General features: G+C 46.5%; 2 protein-coding genes across 2 annotated transcripts in view; both read left to right on the forward strand.

Moving 5' to 3' along the window:
• Positions 1-16,995, forward strand: part of LOC139047961 (BTB/POZ domain-containing protein 6-like) — a 190,520-nt gene that overhangs the window by 79,119 nt on the left and 94,406 nt on the right. The gene's annotated exons all lie outside the window — the stretch shown is intronic.
• Positions 6,221-13,152, forward strand: LOC135903485 (BTB/POZ domain-containing protein 6-like). The gene is made up of 4 exons (XM_070521236.1): positions 6,221-6,226; positions 9,932-10,149; positions 11,023-11,314; positions 12,554-13,152. The coding sequence occupies exons 1-4, from the start codon at positions 6,221-6,223 to the stop codon at positions 12,905-12,907; spliced, it is 870 nt and encodes a 289-aa protein (XP_070377337.1). The 3' UTR covers positions 12,908-13,152.

A 16,995-nucleotide genomic window follows, 5' to 3' on the forward strand; every position in this document is an offset into this window, starting at 1 on the left:
TGAATAAGGCTAAAACACTTTAAATCGGGCGGCAGCACACGCCTCCTGGCCGTGATGCTGTAATACATGTTGTACTAAGGGGAGGTTGAAATGTCACTCTTGCCTTGATTTTATCCACCAATCAGATAACCTCCGTTTGGTAATTTCTAACCGCTTAAAGTCTCTTGTTTTCATCAACTGACCCTAAACCCCAATGCTTTGAAAAAAGTCCACCCCCACGTTCCGGACTGCAGGGTGAATACCTTTACAGGAAAGTATCACGTGTTCACCTGTTTCCGCTCTATTCGCCCCGCATGACGTAGCACTTGATTCGGAACGTCTTAGTCCGCAATAATCTTGTACTAGCTTCGTACAACAAAGCGCTTTCCCGTGAATTATCGCAGATATTTTCGTCGGCAATTTCCTGTTTCACAGTTCTGTACGTCCCTAGTGCTGCTTTCGTCTGTGTCCCTGTTTCCCACAGACCCCTCTCTGTTTTTTTTAACCTTTTTTTTAACCAATGTTTCTTGGCTTGCTTCCCAGCTGTTGTCCAAACATATGCGTGACAATTTTTCGGTGGCGCTTCCTCCATTTCGAGTCAAAATTCCTCGTGTATAAGCAATTGCAGACTTTCCTTGCCCACCGCTTTCCTGTCATTTCTCTCAATCGCTGCTCAAATTCTACCTTTCTGCTAGCTTGCATTCCCGCGAATGATGTCCATCCCGTGTCGCCCTGCACCCCCTGAATTCGGGTATTTCCGCGTGCTCCCAAAACAAGCCTGCCTACCCCTCGATGCTTAATTTCCATTCTTGCTCGAATCTCTGCTGTCATGCACAGTACCGCATTGCCTAAGTCAGACTACGGACCACCGCACCTTTCCAAATCCCTCTCGCCACCTTGTACCTATTGTAATTCAACAGTGCCTATTCTTCATCACAGTTGCATTCATTCTACCTTGATTGGTTACATATTTTTCATGTTGCAATAGGTACTCAGCTTCATTGTTTCCACACGCCAGCGTTGAATTCTGTGCCCCCCCCACACACACATACACACACACAATCTGGTAGCTAGAAATCGACACAATTTCGCAGCTCTCGATGGCACGTCAGGCCTAACAACGCACAATGAAGCAGCGCATCTCGATAATAACGATTAGACATCGTTAGTACTTTCTCATGAGCATGAGAAGAAGCAAAGGCTACTTTTACCATTTATTTCTCGCTGTCACTGCGGAGAGGCTGTAGCAAGAAGCAAGAGCGAAATTAAGTGTGAAGAGGGCAAACTGGTTGCTACCATGTTATCGCGCATTCACGTGATAACGGGCGGACCTATCGTTCACAAAACTACATGCCACCCCCCTCTCATTTCCGGAAGCCCCCGCACTCGGAGACCGAGAGCTCTATTGTCGCCATTGAACGCCTTGTCAACCGGGCGCTTCGTTGGTTAACCTCACTACCCCTCGCTCTTCTTCGCTCTCTCTCTCTCTCTCTTGACGGACGCGGAAGCTTGGCATTGTAGACGGGTGTGTAGGATTCGCGGATAATAAAGGGGTACCGACATATTTCCAAGCATTCATTTTTGTTGTTGCTTTAAGTGAAGAGTCTATATCTTTGTGCCCTAGAAAAAACTGTGAATGTCCTCAGAGCAGCATAAATGATGTAATATATCTTCTATTACACGTAAAGCGTCAGTATGTTTTCTTTTTGCAGTATAGATGTCTACTACCTTAGGTTAGCGCAAAAAAAATAAATGTACACTGGGAAACATCGTGTCAGCGACCCTTTAAGCAGCTTCCATGCAGTCGTCGTTGCGCGGAGGGCGATTAGGCACTGCGCAATTGACGGACTTGTGTGGTGTGTTGATGCCGGCCGTAGTTCCCGCTGCACTGCACGCAACTGGGGAGAGCAAGCACGCGGCGAGGATGAGAGAGCACCTGTGCTGGAGGGTAGCGAATTTCAGGTACAATGGCGCAGTGATGTGGGTACGGCGCTTGTCCCTGTGTGTCGCTTTCTTTGCATGTATCTTCTAGTTTGCGCTGCTTTAATCTCATGGTGCAGTATAGGGACATTCGCGAAAATATTTTTCTTTTTGTAGGAACTCGCAATTGATTCCGCAGACTGACTGTGAGCTCGTACACGGCATATACGTTCATACACCACTCGAAAATGTGCCACTCATTTCCGAGCAGGACTTTTATTTTGCAAAAGCCGTGTAAGCGTTGTAAATTCATATATCAGCTTTGTACGCCTTGTGTGGTCTACCAGGTGTTGTTTCGAGAACTGTGATACGGCGATTTTTAAAGCACGGTTTAGCATTTCTTTGAACCTAGCGTTTCATTTTTTTTTTATCATGGCAATTTTCGACACTTCCTAGCTAAGAAACATTCGAGGCGCTAAATCAATATTATGTTTTCTCTCTCATTAAGTGCAAGAAATTTCATTCAGCTTAGTCAAACAGCTGTCTCAAGAAAGCATTTCTCCACTTTACATATATTTGAATCAGACATGTACACGTTATAACCCGTAATATAACGTATAATACAGAGTATAATACAGAGTATAATACAGTATAGCTTATAATATATTATAACGTGTACACGTTATGCAGAAATATGCAACCATTTACACTTACTTCTTTCAAAATAATAAATTATTACGATTACTAATTACTGCCCCACGAAAGAAACTGAGAAATTACTAAACAGTCACGGATTACCTGAAGGTTATTGTCCTCCCTACTTTCATTAAACTTGCACAAATATACAGTATACAGAACGAGCCGGATATATTCGGTGTTCCTTCCTCGTTTTCTTGTGAACACATCCGCATCGACAATGAAAATTCGTTAAATGTGAGCCCCGCAGAGAAGGGCTGCGTATAGACCGTTTTATCGGCGAGGAGGAGAGAAGTGGTTCTTTCTTGTGGGGAAGGAGGAAAGGCTAGCGCTATTTTCTGCAACCCATGCGGGAACACGGCTCAACGCCAGCACGTTGGGGGAGATGGGATTAAAAGAGAGAGAGGGTGGGAGGGAGAAAGGTACGTAGCCTCGAACCAGCCCGCCGCGCTGCTCTTCTGCTCGCACTACTATGTGCACATTTCGTTTTCTCTCAGCGGCAGCTTGGAAATGTAGCGGTTTAGTTGCGAATTAGTGAGATTCTAACGCGTTCTGTCTCGGATTTTTGCGATGGCAGACGACTAAAGGTCGACGGCAGCCGCAGCATCTACTAACACTGCTACTGCTCATCGAAATCAGCTGTTGCGACCGCAGGGATGCAGGAAACTCGTTTCATATTCGCTCTGACACCAGAAAGGCGTTCGTCTTCCAAGATGTTTCGAGATACAAATGGGAAGGAGGAGGTTCCAGAGACGACCGATGTGGAGGGTTCTGAAGGTGTACTCGGCCAGCGTGTTATTACGGAAGTACTGTAGCGCCAAACAGACGACACAAGAAGAGACATGGACGTGTCTCTTCTTCTTGTGTCGTCTGTTTGGCGCTACTGTACTTCAGTAATATGCACCAACTAGCCCAACAAAAAGTTCTGCAGCGTGTTATTGCACGCGACGGCAGCACCGTCTCTTGACCCCTTTTGTAACATACACTTGTACGCGGAGCTCTCGCCGACATTCGTAAGGGCAGCCGCTTTTTTAAAAATTAGAATTGGTTCACGTTTACCGCATTCCTTGCGCATGGTTCCAAGCATATTCAACGCCAACTCATTCTTTCCTATTTGCGTGAAAGAGCAGCTTGGTACGACACCACGTAAGCAAGTCCGCGGACGCCATTTTTGAGAAGACGAAGCAGTACACTGAGGGAGGCGCGATTCGTGCTGACTACAGGGACGAATTTAGACACTGTAAAATCACTCGTTTGTACTTTTTAAATGCAAATTAATGTCTGTACCGCAGCACATGCATTAGTTTTCTTGTCGGTGCGTTTTCATTCGAACAAATGGAGAAGTCTATTTACAGTGTTATAGAGCCTCGGTAAATATTTTAGTAAAGAACGAAGGGAAATCGAGCGATTTACCGACCTGCGACCTATGGGGAAGCTTCCACGTAAGAAAGGGGGGTCAAAACCAGTTGTCAGGGTCATTTAGTCGTCCAACGGTTTTCACAAGTGTGGCACTACATTTCGCTGCCTAAGAATGTGCGCTCGCGGGTCACGTAGCCTTGGCTATGCTGCATGGAACTACTGAAACAGCGTATACGGTAACTAACGAACGTCTTGCTGATACGATTACGATCATTCTATGCCGTGATTCTCGGGTCTGGGTTATCCAGGAGTGCGTTATTGTTGATGTGGCTAGAACAATGCGTTCACGACAGAGCCGTGAAAAGAAAATTGAACAATCGTATTAGGTGATTTCCTGGCACCAGCGTCTGAAGTGGCCATCGCTGGCAAACCTCCTCTCAGCGCACTTCACTCGTTAGCCATTTAGATTCAAACCACAGATTGGTAATGGACGCCAGCAAACGTTCGCGTTCCTGGAAAAGGTGTCCCAGTCTGTAATGTAGTTTAATATTTTGCTGCATATTATTCAGCCGTGTAAATACCGTTCGTGCATTAGAATAAAAAAAATAGGCGCATTTGAATCAAGTAACATCAAACAGATTGGAGCATATGAGTTAACCAGCCAAATGCTTCTCTTTTTTTTATTTATGAATACTGCCATCTTGTACACAAGATCATAGCAGGTGGGAAACACTGTGTTAAGATACAGCATTACAGACACAAAGAAAACAAAATTGCACATAGAAATTCCACATGAGAATACAGCGACAAGGTCAATGAACAACAATCAATTCAAATGCTCTTGAAATGAATGTAATGATGTCTGTCTGACAACATCATCCGTGAGGTTATTCCAATCAGTGATGGTCCTTGGAAAAAAGGAATATTTAAAACAATTAACTAGCGGATTTAATGGTGTTATAGAAAGAGAATGGTGATTTCTAGTTCTCTGTCTTTGTTATAGCAGTCATACACTGCTACAAGCGTAGAATTCAGCAGCAGCTCTCATCATCCATGACGCGCCTACAAGTCTTATCAGCTATAAGCGCTTCCTGGAGATAGGGAGAGAAATTTATTATATGAGAAGTGCTCAGAGGGTCGCATCTCTAAGAGAAGTGTGCAAATCTGCGAGGCAGGCACGTTGGGGGGGGGGGGGGGGGCTGCAGGTGTAGCGCTGCATGACGTCAGTTGTGGGAAGGATGTAACCCACGTAGATGTTTTCATTGGTCTATAGTTTCCGCCGAATTTAAGTTCTTGAATCTGAGTCGTCTGTCAGAGCTCGTTTCGCCAAAAAAAAAAAGATGTAACTGTTTACATGTAATGGAGTAAATGAAAAAAAGTAATTGAATTACGAGGAGTGTTACCGACTAAACAAAGTTATGGTTAAAGTACAGTATTACCAAAAGCGTCATTGATTACAAGTAAAAACTTATACGTAAGTCGTTACGTAGCAGTCTGATTTGAACAGGCCGCACCGGAATTTCTTAAATAGACTCTAGCGCTAAAGCACATGAGCATACACTGAATGTATATATATATATATATATATATATATTGCGAGCTACGCGCTATATATAGCAAGTTTATTACTACAAGTGAAAAGTAAGGTTTATAAATTCCCTTCATAAATTTCTCGCCGAAGCCCCACCGGCATTATGTCAGCGTGACGTCACGGATTTCAAACTATGTTTTCGTATTTATACAGGCTAGCTGTCCCTAATGCGAGTCTAATGAACTTGCCGAGTTGCGCCAGTGCTGGTTCCGCATTTGGCTCATCTCAAGTACAACGTTGACCATCTTCAACTATTAACAAAATAAGAAAAAATTCACCTGGGCTCGAGCAGACGCGGCATAAATCTATGACGTCACGGCGATCTGTTGCGAGAAGTTTTAACGCGGCGCCGCCATGAGCGTGTCTCGTTATTCCGTAATTTTGGCTTACGATGTTTCTCCTTCTTATGATGAGAGGGATGGTTTTGGCATTGTAGAAGTGTTTCTGTTGATGCGGATGAACTTTATTTTGTCTATACAGTGTCTCTTTAAGGTGAAGCACGGCTTTCTAAGGTTCTTTGATCACCTTTATTCATGATGGCTCCGGCTTAACCCCGCCCCCTCCCTTCCTTTCCGCAGGTGCCATTCATATTCGCTGCCTCAGCGTCATATTGCTGCCTCGCCATCCTCTCTGTTTTCTGCTCCAAGTAAAGGACGTGCAACAAGGACGACAGCCATGTCTGTAAGTGTCTGATTTTCCCTCCTTCGATCGAATAATACCAAATAATGAGAACTGTTATGTAAACACTATAGAAATGAGCTATAGAAGTAAAAAGTAAACGACGATGCATGTGCGGAGGAAATATGTCAGCAGAAACACAAAATATGGCCGAAATTCCCTATAAGGGGAGTTATATGCGAAGCACTATGGAGCACCTCCTTATTTGCGCGTTTGGGGAGCCGAACGTCCTCGATTTTCCTCTTCCATTAGATTAGGGCAGCGCTGCCTATCTCTGGGGGTTCTGACGCACGACTTAGAAGCAACGGCCACTTTCTTTGGTCGATGCAAGTTTGCACTTCGGGGAGCAGGTGCAGCTGTGGTTAGTCGCACCCGGATGTCCACTCGTTGCACCAATGAGCGTGCACCTCGCGCCACGTTGTAGGGAGGATGGATGGATGGATGGATGGATGGATGGATGGATGGATGGATGGATGGATGGATGGATGGATGGATGGATGGATGGATGGATGGATGGATGGATGGATGTTATGAGCGTCCCCTTTGGAACGGGGCGGTGGGTTGCGCCACCAAGCTCTTGCTACTATACTGCTTAATATGCTACCTAGGTTAAACAATGAAAAAAGACACAAACAAATTGAGATTGCGCGGTAGCTGCGCCCTCTAGCGCGTGAAGGGGGCGGAGCTTCGGACTCCGCTGCAGGCGATGTGATCTTCTTTTCCAGAGGATCCAGGAACCCCAAATTATCCCGTGGTCGCGCGACTCGCCTTACGTGATCTCTTACTTCATAGATAATACAAATTGACCGTTTTAAAACTCCCGAGCTAGCTTATCACTTCGCACTCCTCGGTAAACCGAGAATTGATCACGCAATTGAATTTTATTTTAAATTTCGTTATTATCTGCACCATTCTTTATATTTTATACATTATTAGGTCTTAACATTTAGCAATATTTGCCGGATTTGTGAGCACACAATAGATTTCGAAGGTGGGACAAAAACTTCAAAACGATCCTGTGTGACCTCTCGTATCATGCGTCGCATCATATAAAAAGGAAGACAGAAAAAAATAGCGAGTGACAGCATGCGGGAGACTAAAACGAGTATTTGCACAGGAATTTGGTAAGCACGACTAATGCCAAGTCCGTTCGGATCTGTTGCCAAGTCTGGTCACCTGGCATGCACATTTTCTGCTCACGAGTTCACTGCGTAGTTCCAAGCTCTTTTAGTTCTGCGCAGTTCCAAGCGCGAGTTCAGAAATGCAGTCACCACGCGACTACAGGCCCTTCCGGAAACAAACGCAAAAGAGCCGATACGGCGTGCGTCGTCCGTGGTTGTGCGTTCGAATCTTGCGCCTTGAAGTCGCTGACGTTGTCGAGGCTGCGCTGTGAACCTCCAGTGCGAGTGCATAATTTTGTGAGATTCGCAACTGCCTTGCCGCTAAGAAAACGATTGACGGTGGCTCTTAGCCAGAACTCTTTGAAGACATCGTAATGCTTCGGGAACACGACTGCCACATAAGCTCACGAAATGGAAAATGCATTTCATACGTCGACATTTGTTAGGCTGTGGGAAGCAGCTACCTTGAAATCGGGTTCATTACTTCGAAATCGGGCTAAATACGAATACTAGCTTTAGCTAGTGGGCGTGGGTGCGGTCAATGCAAATTTACTGCGCAGTTTTAGTGAATATACCATTTACCAACACGGTCATTTACAATTTTTCCCAGCTAATGTTAGGCGCGCGCCGTTAACAATGGTGAAAAAAACAACAACAATGCAGCATACAATTATAAAACATACGGTACTCTATCGCCACATGTCTCAAGACCGTACACCGTAGTTCTTATAACCGTATTTTGGATTTGTTTCTTTTTTCTTATTGCTTTTCGCTCATCATAGCTTGGGTAACTTTAGCTGAGACACACTACTAGAATGACGTCTGCGGGTGAATCGAAGCCAGCATTTATAAACAACTCCAATAAGATTTCACATTGGCTAAATTCAGTATAGATGAGTGCTATGATTTTTTTTATTTTTAATGACGCAAGGGACAGGTATGGCCAAAGAGCGCCATGCTAGTTAAATGAGTGCTATATGCCGCTAAAGCAATATATTGGCGAAGCAGCGTGTCTCTGGTGATTGCGTAGTCTTCTTCTGAGCAGCTTCTGCTTAGACCTAAAGGTACCTAAGCAGACGACGCGCGCACCTGGCGGTTGTCGCTATGACGTGAGTCCTAGAGTACAGACTCCGAGATTTTTCAGCGTGCCGCGAACGCCGCTTTATATCTCAGAGGTCATGCCGAAGGGCCTCGCGCTGTATGTGGCGTGCTGCTCTCGGCAACCGGGGATGACAACTTTTTTTTTTGTTTGTTTCGCAGTCACGAACGGCTGTTTTTGCGAGCTTCTCGTGACGCTTCCGCCCGCATTTAAATCGTAAGATTTTGCCCGGTATAGCTGTTTAGTCCTAAACTATAGGCCTTTTACGCGATCCGACATTTTTGCTGCAAATGCTGGCGCACCCCTGATTGTCAGCGGATATGACGTAAATCCTAGATCACGGTTTTCGATAATTTGAGCGTTAAGCGGGTACCTCCTAAACTGCAACGTCATGCCGGAGTTCATGGCGCATGTGTTCCATGTTCTGCGCCATTACATGCGAGCTGCAATGGAAGCTCTTTTACAGCCAAGTCATTTTTGTCTGTCTATACCCATTTGGGTTTGGCGGGTGTGCCGCTACTGGGTACTTCGGCACCTCGGCGAATACCTTTGCGGATGACATTAAAGTTTCATGTGCGTCGAATGCAAGAACCAGTAAACGGGATTATATAATGCTTGTATGCTGACGGACAAATCTGTGCCAGTAAGCCAACCTCTGCCCTCCTTTGTTCTTAGAACGCTTTCTTTTTCGGGCTTGTAAAATCATTTTTGTCGCCCGTATCGGCCAACAGCAAATTTAATCGCGAATTTTTCAGGATGGTTCCCAGTTGTCTCATTGACACTTTGCTGAGAATATAATATTTGAGAAGTTGAACCATTGTTATAAGCTATCTGATTAGGTGAACTCCGAAAACACGTCTCATTTACTCCGAGCGATGGCGAACAACATTGCTTTTTTTTGTCTAGCCACGTGGCACTTAATTATTTTTAAGTTTTGGCATAATTGACGTGGTGGCAAATATCAAAGCGAGGGACTATAACACAGCTATCTGTGTTATGCATATCTGTATCTGCGTGATACTAATCGCGTAAAAGACAGAACTGTGTTATAGATATCCGTATCTACGTGATATTAATCGCGAACAAGCCAGATCGCTCATCAATATTTCTCGCACAGGCTAAACAATAATCGTAGCTTGCTGAAAACCCATACTTTATAGGTACGGTCAACGTTCCCTATATTTCTCAGTGCGAAAATCTGGAATGAGACATCTAGCTTCAATAAAAAAGAAAACAAAAATCTAGCTATTGTACCATCACGGAACAATAATTTCAAAGGCCACAAATAATATTATGTGTTCTTGCTTCTGCCTCTGGATGGCAATACTGACCTTCATGTTGTGGATGCAAAAATAGCCACGTAGGCTACTGATGCAGATGACACTGTATACCATATTGTGCAACAATAGGCCGCAATAAACTATTTTGTTCTTTCTTTTCTTTTTCAATCTAAAGCGATGCTAAATTTGTGCCTCCGTGTCTTTGCAGCTGGACTTCGCTGACCTCCTGGAGACCGGCAGGTATGCCGACGTCGAGTTCGTCGTGCGGTCCGGCCCCTACTCCGTGTCCAGGACCTTCAAGGCGCACAAACAGCTGTTGGCCATGCGCAGTGACGTATTTGGCGCCATGTTTGAAGGACCGCTCCGCGAACGGGACACCGTCCTCATCAGGGACCTGCACCCCGATGGCTTCCACGGGCTTCTCAAGTGAGTAATTGCGTAATTTATTGCCTTGTTCATGTCATAGTATTCAAAGACCTGGGGGTAGGGGGGGGGTATTCTGTAAGAGCCCACCTAGCGGACTGTCCATTACGGCTGCTGCTGATTGGATGCAGCTGTGCGAGGGAGAAAGAGACGAGAGGCCCCAGCCAATCAGCAGCGGCGGAAATGGACAGTCCACTAGGTGGACTCCTACAGAATACCTCCTCCGCAGGATATTACTCGAAGTTGGTAATATACATTCTGATGACCTCTGCACAGCTCTGGATCAATTAGATAGAAAACCGATCACCTTGAACAAGATCTCAAGACCATGGCCTCGAATTTCGCAGCTACAAAACGTCATAAAAGCGCCGCTGCGATATTTGAAAGCTACTGGATTGAGTGACCGTCTGTGATCCTACATGAGTTTTCGTCAGTGATATAGAGCAGAAAACTGCTACCACGTCGGCGATATTCACAGTGGGCTTTCTCTTCTTCTCTTAATGCTTCCCTCCCTTTTCCCTTCCCCAGTGTATGGTAGCCAACCGGGCTCCGTCCCGGTTAACATCCCCGCCTTTAATTTATACGTTTCCCGCTCTTATCTCTTTCCACATCGCTAACGAAGGAACATTCGCATTTGTTTTCCTGAAAGTGAGGCAATTACATCGCTCAGTTATATTAAAAGATATGGACCGTAATATGCCATCTCGCTGCATAACTTGAGTGCGACCAAAATGGTGGCCAGTGTGGTATCTCTCCATTACGTTCGGCGAAAGACAAACGTCCCTGGTTGTTTCTTCTGCACGAAATTTTACCACGTGATTCCGTCCTTCCGTCTATTTCTCACCCCTTGCTTTCATTCCCTTTACTTCCTTACAGGTACGTGTACACAGGACGGTCCGCTATCAACAACATCGAAGATGCCATCTACACAAGAGACGCGGCTGAGAAGTACCGCTTCCTAGATCTCGCCAACACCTGCACCGAATATATTGAAAGTCACCTCGAAGCAGACGACGTCTGCACGTTGATCGACTACTCGTTCGTGACTTACGGTGCAGTCAAAGACGACGTGGTGGAGGAAGTGATCTTGGACAACGCTGAATCCGTGCTGTCGTCTGCTGCCTTCACGATCTCCACGGAGCAGACGGTGAACTTCGTTTTGGACAGGGTAAGTCATTGTTTAGATGCATGAAGTAAGTGACGCACAAAGCAACTTAAATTTACCGAAACGCAAAGTCCTTGCGACATGTGGGTGTTGATGGCCAAGCTTTCCGACAAGTTCCTGTCTAAAGTCTGGCGGAACTTGTAGCAGACGTGTAACAGCGCGGATAGCGTAAATTGTTAGCGCATTCTACTTGTTACATATGCAGTCGGCAACAGTGTAGCCATGCCGCAGCAAATACGCCGCTGCTCGGATCAGAAGATGCGTTCACGCGAATGCTACTGTAGCGCATTGCGCTTCTTAGAAATAGAGAGAGAAGAAAAATCAGCAGAACCCATGTCACGATTACTGCCGACGGTAATACATTTACCATTGAATCAATATAGCGGCACAACGTATTGGCACCATCGAAACGACTTACGCATGAGGCGCTTACTGCAGCGGGACTCCTCTTCAGCGCTTCGTTAACAACACTGCGCGCCATCCAACGGGGCCGTCGCGAATCATGTGCGTGGCCTCCGAAATTCGTGGCGCGCCAATTTGTGCGAACGCTTAGAATTGTTCTGTCGCATCGCACACCCAATGGGACATTCTGAGTGATCCATGTTGGCGAGAGGTTCGTTGAAAAGCGGCGCATAGGCAGCGCGTTTGTGGCCCAGCCTGCTAAAACGTCGGGTCGCTGTCCCTGAGGAACCTTCGCGACGTCGGTTATTTCGTTTTTCGTGCAGCTTTGGGGAAGCTTAGAGCTTTATTGTTTTCGTCATTCAAGAGCGGCACTTTCCCAGTGGCGCTCTTTCCTAGTTATACTCAACATGGCGTCAAACACGTCCATCGAAGAGTGGCGCACACCCTACTGGCACATACTCAGTGCACCAATCGAGCGTGTAAGTTACTGAAGTACTAAAGCGCGAAACAGACGACACAAGAAGAGACACGGACGAGCGCTTCGTCCGAGTCTCTTCTTGTGTCGTCTGTTTGGCGCTTTGTACTTCAGTAACATGCACCAACTAGCCCAACAAGAAGTTCTGCTGAAGCGTGTAAGAGTTTCTACTAACAGTGACCAATGTCGGCTTGCAAAAGAATATAGTTAAAGAAAGGCAGTGTGTACACATTACCGAATACTCAGTGGCCCAATTTGGTGCGACGGTTAGTGGCGAACCGTTGTTCCCTCGCGCAGTCCATATAGTTTGGTCTATATCACGACCAGTATGACGTTTCACTTATACCGCGACTCCACCCGTGCAGGTGCAGGGCGTTCCCACCAAGGTGGTCATCAAGGCCGTGCTTCGTTGGGCAGGCGCGCAGTGTGGTCCCGACGTCGCCAACTGGGAGTACAGCGGGACAGTCGCCGCCGCTGTGAGGAAGTTCCTGCCCAAGCTCAAGTTCCTGGCGCTCAGCGTGCGGCAGATGACGAAATTCATCGCGGCCGACGCCACGTGGGACATTCTCTCGGCGGACGAGGCGTGCGCCATCTTGTGCGAGATCATCGAACCCGGGAGGGCGTCGCCGCTGCCGGAGTGGCTGAACCTTGAGCGGGACATTTTCGCCAGGCCCGAATCGACTTCGCGGGAACCCCCCCTCCGCATTAGACGTCGCTGAGTCGGCGCCGATTCGGTACCCTTGCGCGGCCGGGACGATCCGGCCGGATTCCTAAAACGCGACCACGCTGTGCCGCCGATGCAAAGGCAAACGGGACATCTTGTTTCGTACTTTCTTTCTCTGCTTTTTTAACACATATAAAGACGCTATGATGTTCCCCGTAATTTCTATAGTCTGTCCATAGTCATGTTCTGTAATCTGTGCGTAACAGAAAATTACGTTCCGGTGTCGTGCTCATGTGTCAAGTTCTCAGGCGGAGGAGAATTTCAAATCAAGTTTTTTCCCTCCTTTATTCTAATTCGGTGGGTTTTCCGCAGAAGTGATTTTTTTTTGCTTGTATGCGCATGCGCGCGTTCAAATAAACGGTGATAAAAAAAAATCCGGAAACTGCTTCTGTGCTTTCCATTGCAACTCTGGCAACAACGCCGACATCGACACATCGCAGTGTCTGGTCGAGTGTTGTCTAGCCGCGACGGGTATATCAGATCTTTCTTTTTGTCCTGGTTGCAATGGGCTCGCGAGAGGCCTTTGTAATAGACGTATACTGCTTTCTTTGAAATGAAGCTTTCATTGCTACTTCTCTGGCCGCATACCTGTACGGTGCCGCTGCTGTCTTGACGAATAGCTCCGCGAAAGAGTGAGTGAGTGAGTGAGACAAATTTATTTGGTCCACAATAGACTCTAGTAAACTTAACATTTTTTTTTCTTCTTCCGCGAAAGAAAAGAAAATTGAATGATGGGCGCAATGCCGAACGTCGTTTCCGCAGCAATGCAGCAGTGCGATGCTGCAAGCATTACGAAACAATCGCACGTATATTTGTGACGTGTGTTGAGCACGTTGTTATTACAGCGATCAAAATCGAATTCAGCCATTAAATAATCCACGAGAAAAAAAAAGGAAAGAAAAACTGAAAGAAAAGAACAATGGAGGAGGAACAGAGAGGGCCTAACTCAGATGCTGTCTATTAAAATACGTGTAAAAAAGACAGAAATGTTTTTTTCTGAGATTAGCCCTTGACCGACTGGAACGAACTTTATCGTACTTGAAATACAAAAAAAAAAGCACGTCACCCACTTCAGCACCGCCGTTAGGATTTCGACCACCGATGCGGTCGTTGGGATCTGCACTTGCACGGTATCAACACGACAGGTAAAGAGCGCAGTTATATTTAACACGTATACGCACGCGATGGTTCAAACTGAATTCATTCAACGTCATTACGTGATATCAGGACCACGAACAAAAAAAAAGAAGCCACTTTGCCGGCACAAATTTCAAGACATGCGAGCTCTCGAGAGCCAATCAGAGAGACAATATGGCGGATAATGCCGGACGCGTGCAGCCCATAGAGTTTCTCACTACATTACCTAGAGGGAAATCTGGCGCTGCTGCGCTGTGGTATGCATGGGAATGCCGGTATATTGTGGATTCGGATTGGCATCGTTCTCGTAGAGACAGGACACCTTGAAGACGCGCTTGGCAAGTACCGTTCCGTCTGGCACAATGATTCATTTTCTACTAGAACAGCAAGTAAAAAGCTGTTTTAGCTTTATTATTACGCGAAAACATGTTTTGTTTAACTATGAGAACTTGTTATTGTGTGTACGACTACATGTTACGTAAAAAGTATCAGTGGGCCGCTAAAGTTGGAGCATAGAGGACAAGGTTTGCGCTCGCTTTGAAACAGTTGGTCGTCTTTTCTTGCTTTTATTCGCTTGGTCATGCATCGTGGGTGAGTAAAGATGTAATATGCGTGAATGGAAACATTTTATCAAGATTTTACTTTTAGAACGCGTTATTTGCGTAGCCATATCCACGTTTTAGACGAAGCCTCTTACAACACCAACCAACACGAGCCTCGCAGACACATATACCGTCATTCCCATGACGGCACGGTGCCCCCTTAAGAAACTCCCATAGACGGTGGCGCCAGATTACCCTCGAGGTTTTATAGTGAGAAACTCTATGGTGCAGCCGCCATGCGTGTCGTGAACACGGTGGAAGAAGAGAGGTATTCAAGCAGAACTTTTTGTTGGGCTAGTTGGCGCATGTTACTGAAGTACTAAAGGGCCAAACAGACGACACAAGAAGAGACACGGACGAGCGCTCTTCTTGTTCCGTCTGCTTGACGCTTTAGTACTTCAGTAAGAAGAGAGGTGCTCCGACGGCGCGCACGCCCTACAGTGGCTAAAATCCACTGTACCCACACGCTGGGGTATTTGTTTTTTCTGGTTTCAGATGCCCTCTAGGCTCGAGGGTGTTCGCTTGAGGTTTCAAAGGACGAACTCGCACTCGTTTGACTTAAAGCTCCCTTCCAGTAGGGCTCCTTTACTGTGCCCGTGTGACAGTGCGCGTTCTCCCTTGAAGTGAAGGATCTTCGGTTCAAAGGACTTTGAAAGGGCCCGTTTGACCGGGCTATTTCAAAGCTACTACTTTCACGAAATGACGAAATGTAGTATACTACCTGCGAATATTCGTGGTTAACGACAGTTCGCTACATAAATAATTTTCATTATAACTGCTCGGCACTGGCGTGTAGGAACGCTGTCCCCGTGCTTTATGAATGAATAGAAGCCTCCAAGCTAAACGCGACAGAAAAAGAAAAAGCGCTTGGTAAAGACGGCACACTTCAGCGAGTTCTGCCATGCGGCCAGCGAACTTGCAAGAGAGCACGAACACAACCCGCTTGCATGCGAAGTGGGAAAGGAGGGCTTCGCGGCAAGCCTCTCCCTTCCGGTGGCGCTCCCTCTACTTCTACCTTCTTACCTCATCAGTGACGTCATGGATGCGTTGTTTTGTTTGCGAATTATTTCCAGTTGGATATCTGGCAACCGCCAGTGGTGGAAGCAGTGCTGCCGCCGCATGTTGTCTATGTAATATCGTCATGGGAGCGAGTGCCACAAGGGAGGTACAGGGAGTTTCGGCATCACGGTTAGGATGCGTGTACCCGGGAAACGGAATGGGTCGTCGTACGTCGGCGCCAACGCGCTTGTTTTCTATTGTGAGACAACATACGCGACCCACCAGTGGCGATGAGTGCACGTTCTAGGCTGCGTTATCGCTATCTCGCGAAAGGCAATTGACTCAGCCCGACTCGGCTGGCTGAGAAACGGCCGAATATCACCGATGGCGTTGCGAGCGCCAGAGGTGTCCGCTTGCGCGACGCAAGCGCCGGCGCTGCCATCTCTTGTTCACTTCGCTGGTTACTCGCACCGCGTTAGGAACCTTCAAGGCACCGCCTTACACTCTTAAAAAACTGTTGCACCCTTTGGGTTGTAAATTTGTCCCACAACAATAATCGTCATCTGCCTTGCTTGCGTTTCCTTTCCTGAAAACTCGGCGCTCGCTACTTTCCTGTCGAGAATGCTGCGTCACACTGATAACGCGCATGCCGTTCGTGACTGGGAAGTACCGGGCTCGCCGCGTTAGAGAAAGGAAACGCGGGCAAGACGGATGACGATTATTGTTGTGGAACAAGGTAAGCCCCAAAGCGTGTAAACTTTTCTAAGAGTGTTCTGTCCGCGACTGTACATTCCCTTTTATAAATTAAAGAAGACGCCGTTGTCATGAATTCCGATTGTGCGAAAATGCATTAATCTTGATTGCAACAAAAACGCGGCAGGGAAAAGTGGACAACGCTGCAGAAAGTTTGCTGTGTTGAATCAACCCACGTGAAAACTTGCAACTGGGATGCAACTGGTCTCAGTTCAACTGGTTTATGAAAGAATTCTCAGTTAGTCCCAGTTGCAACTGGTTCCAGTTGGTCGCATTGCAACTGGTCCCAGTTGGTCCCCATCGCAACTGGTCCCAGTTGGTCCCAGTTGGTCCCCATTGCAACCGGTCACAATAGAAGCCTACCAAATGTGTGTTCTGCTGATGGATTTCACGCAACAAAGGCAGTTCAGCTTTTTTTATTTATTTGAACTCCATCTTTCGAAGGGCCTTCCAAACATCTTGTATTTTCTCAGTGAGGAGCTTTGACAAATTCTTGAGTGTGTCGGACACATCCACATTCTTCTGTTGGCCCCAGTGCTGGATTGTAGCTGAAAACAATTGTAATGTTTCTTGCATAAGCAAAAAATTAACT

The sequence above is a fragment of the Dermacentor albipictus genome, chromosome 7, assembly GCF_038994185.2.
Source record: "Dermacentor albipictus isolate Rhodes 1998 colony chromosome 7, USDA_Dalb.pri_finalv2, whole genome shotgun sequence".
Lineage (NCBI taxonomy): Eukaryota > Metazoa > Arthropoda > Arachnida > Ixodida > Ixodidae > Dermacentor > Dermacentor albipictus.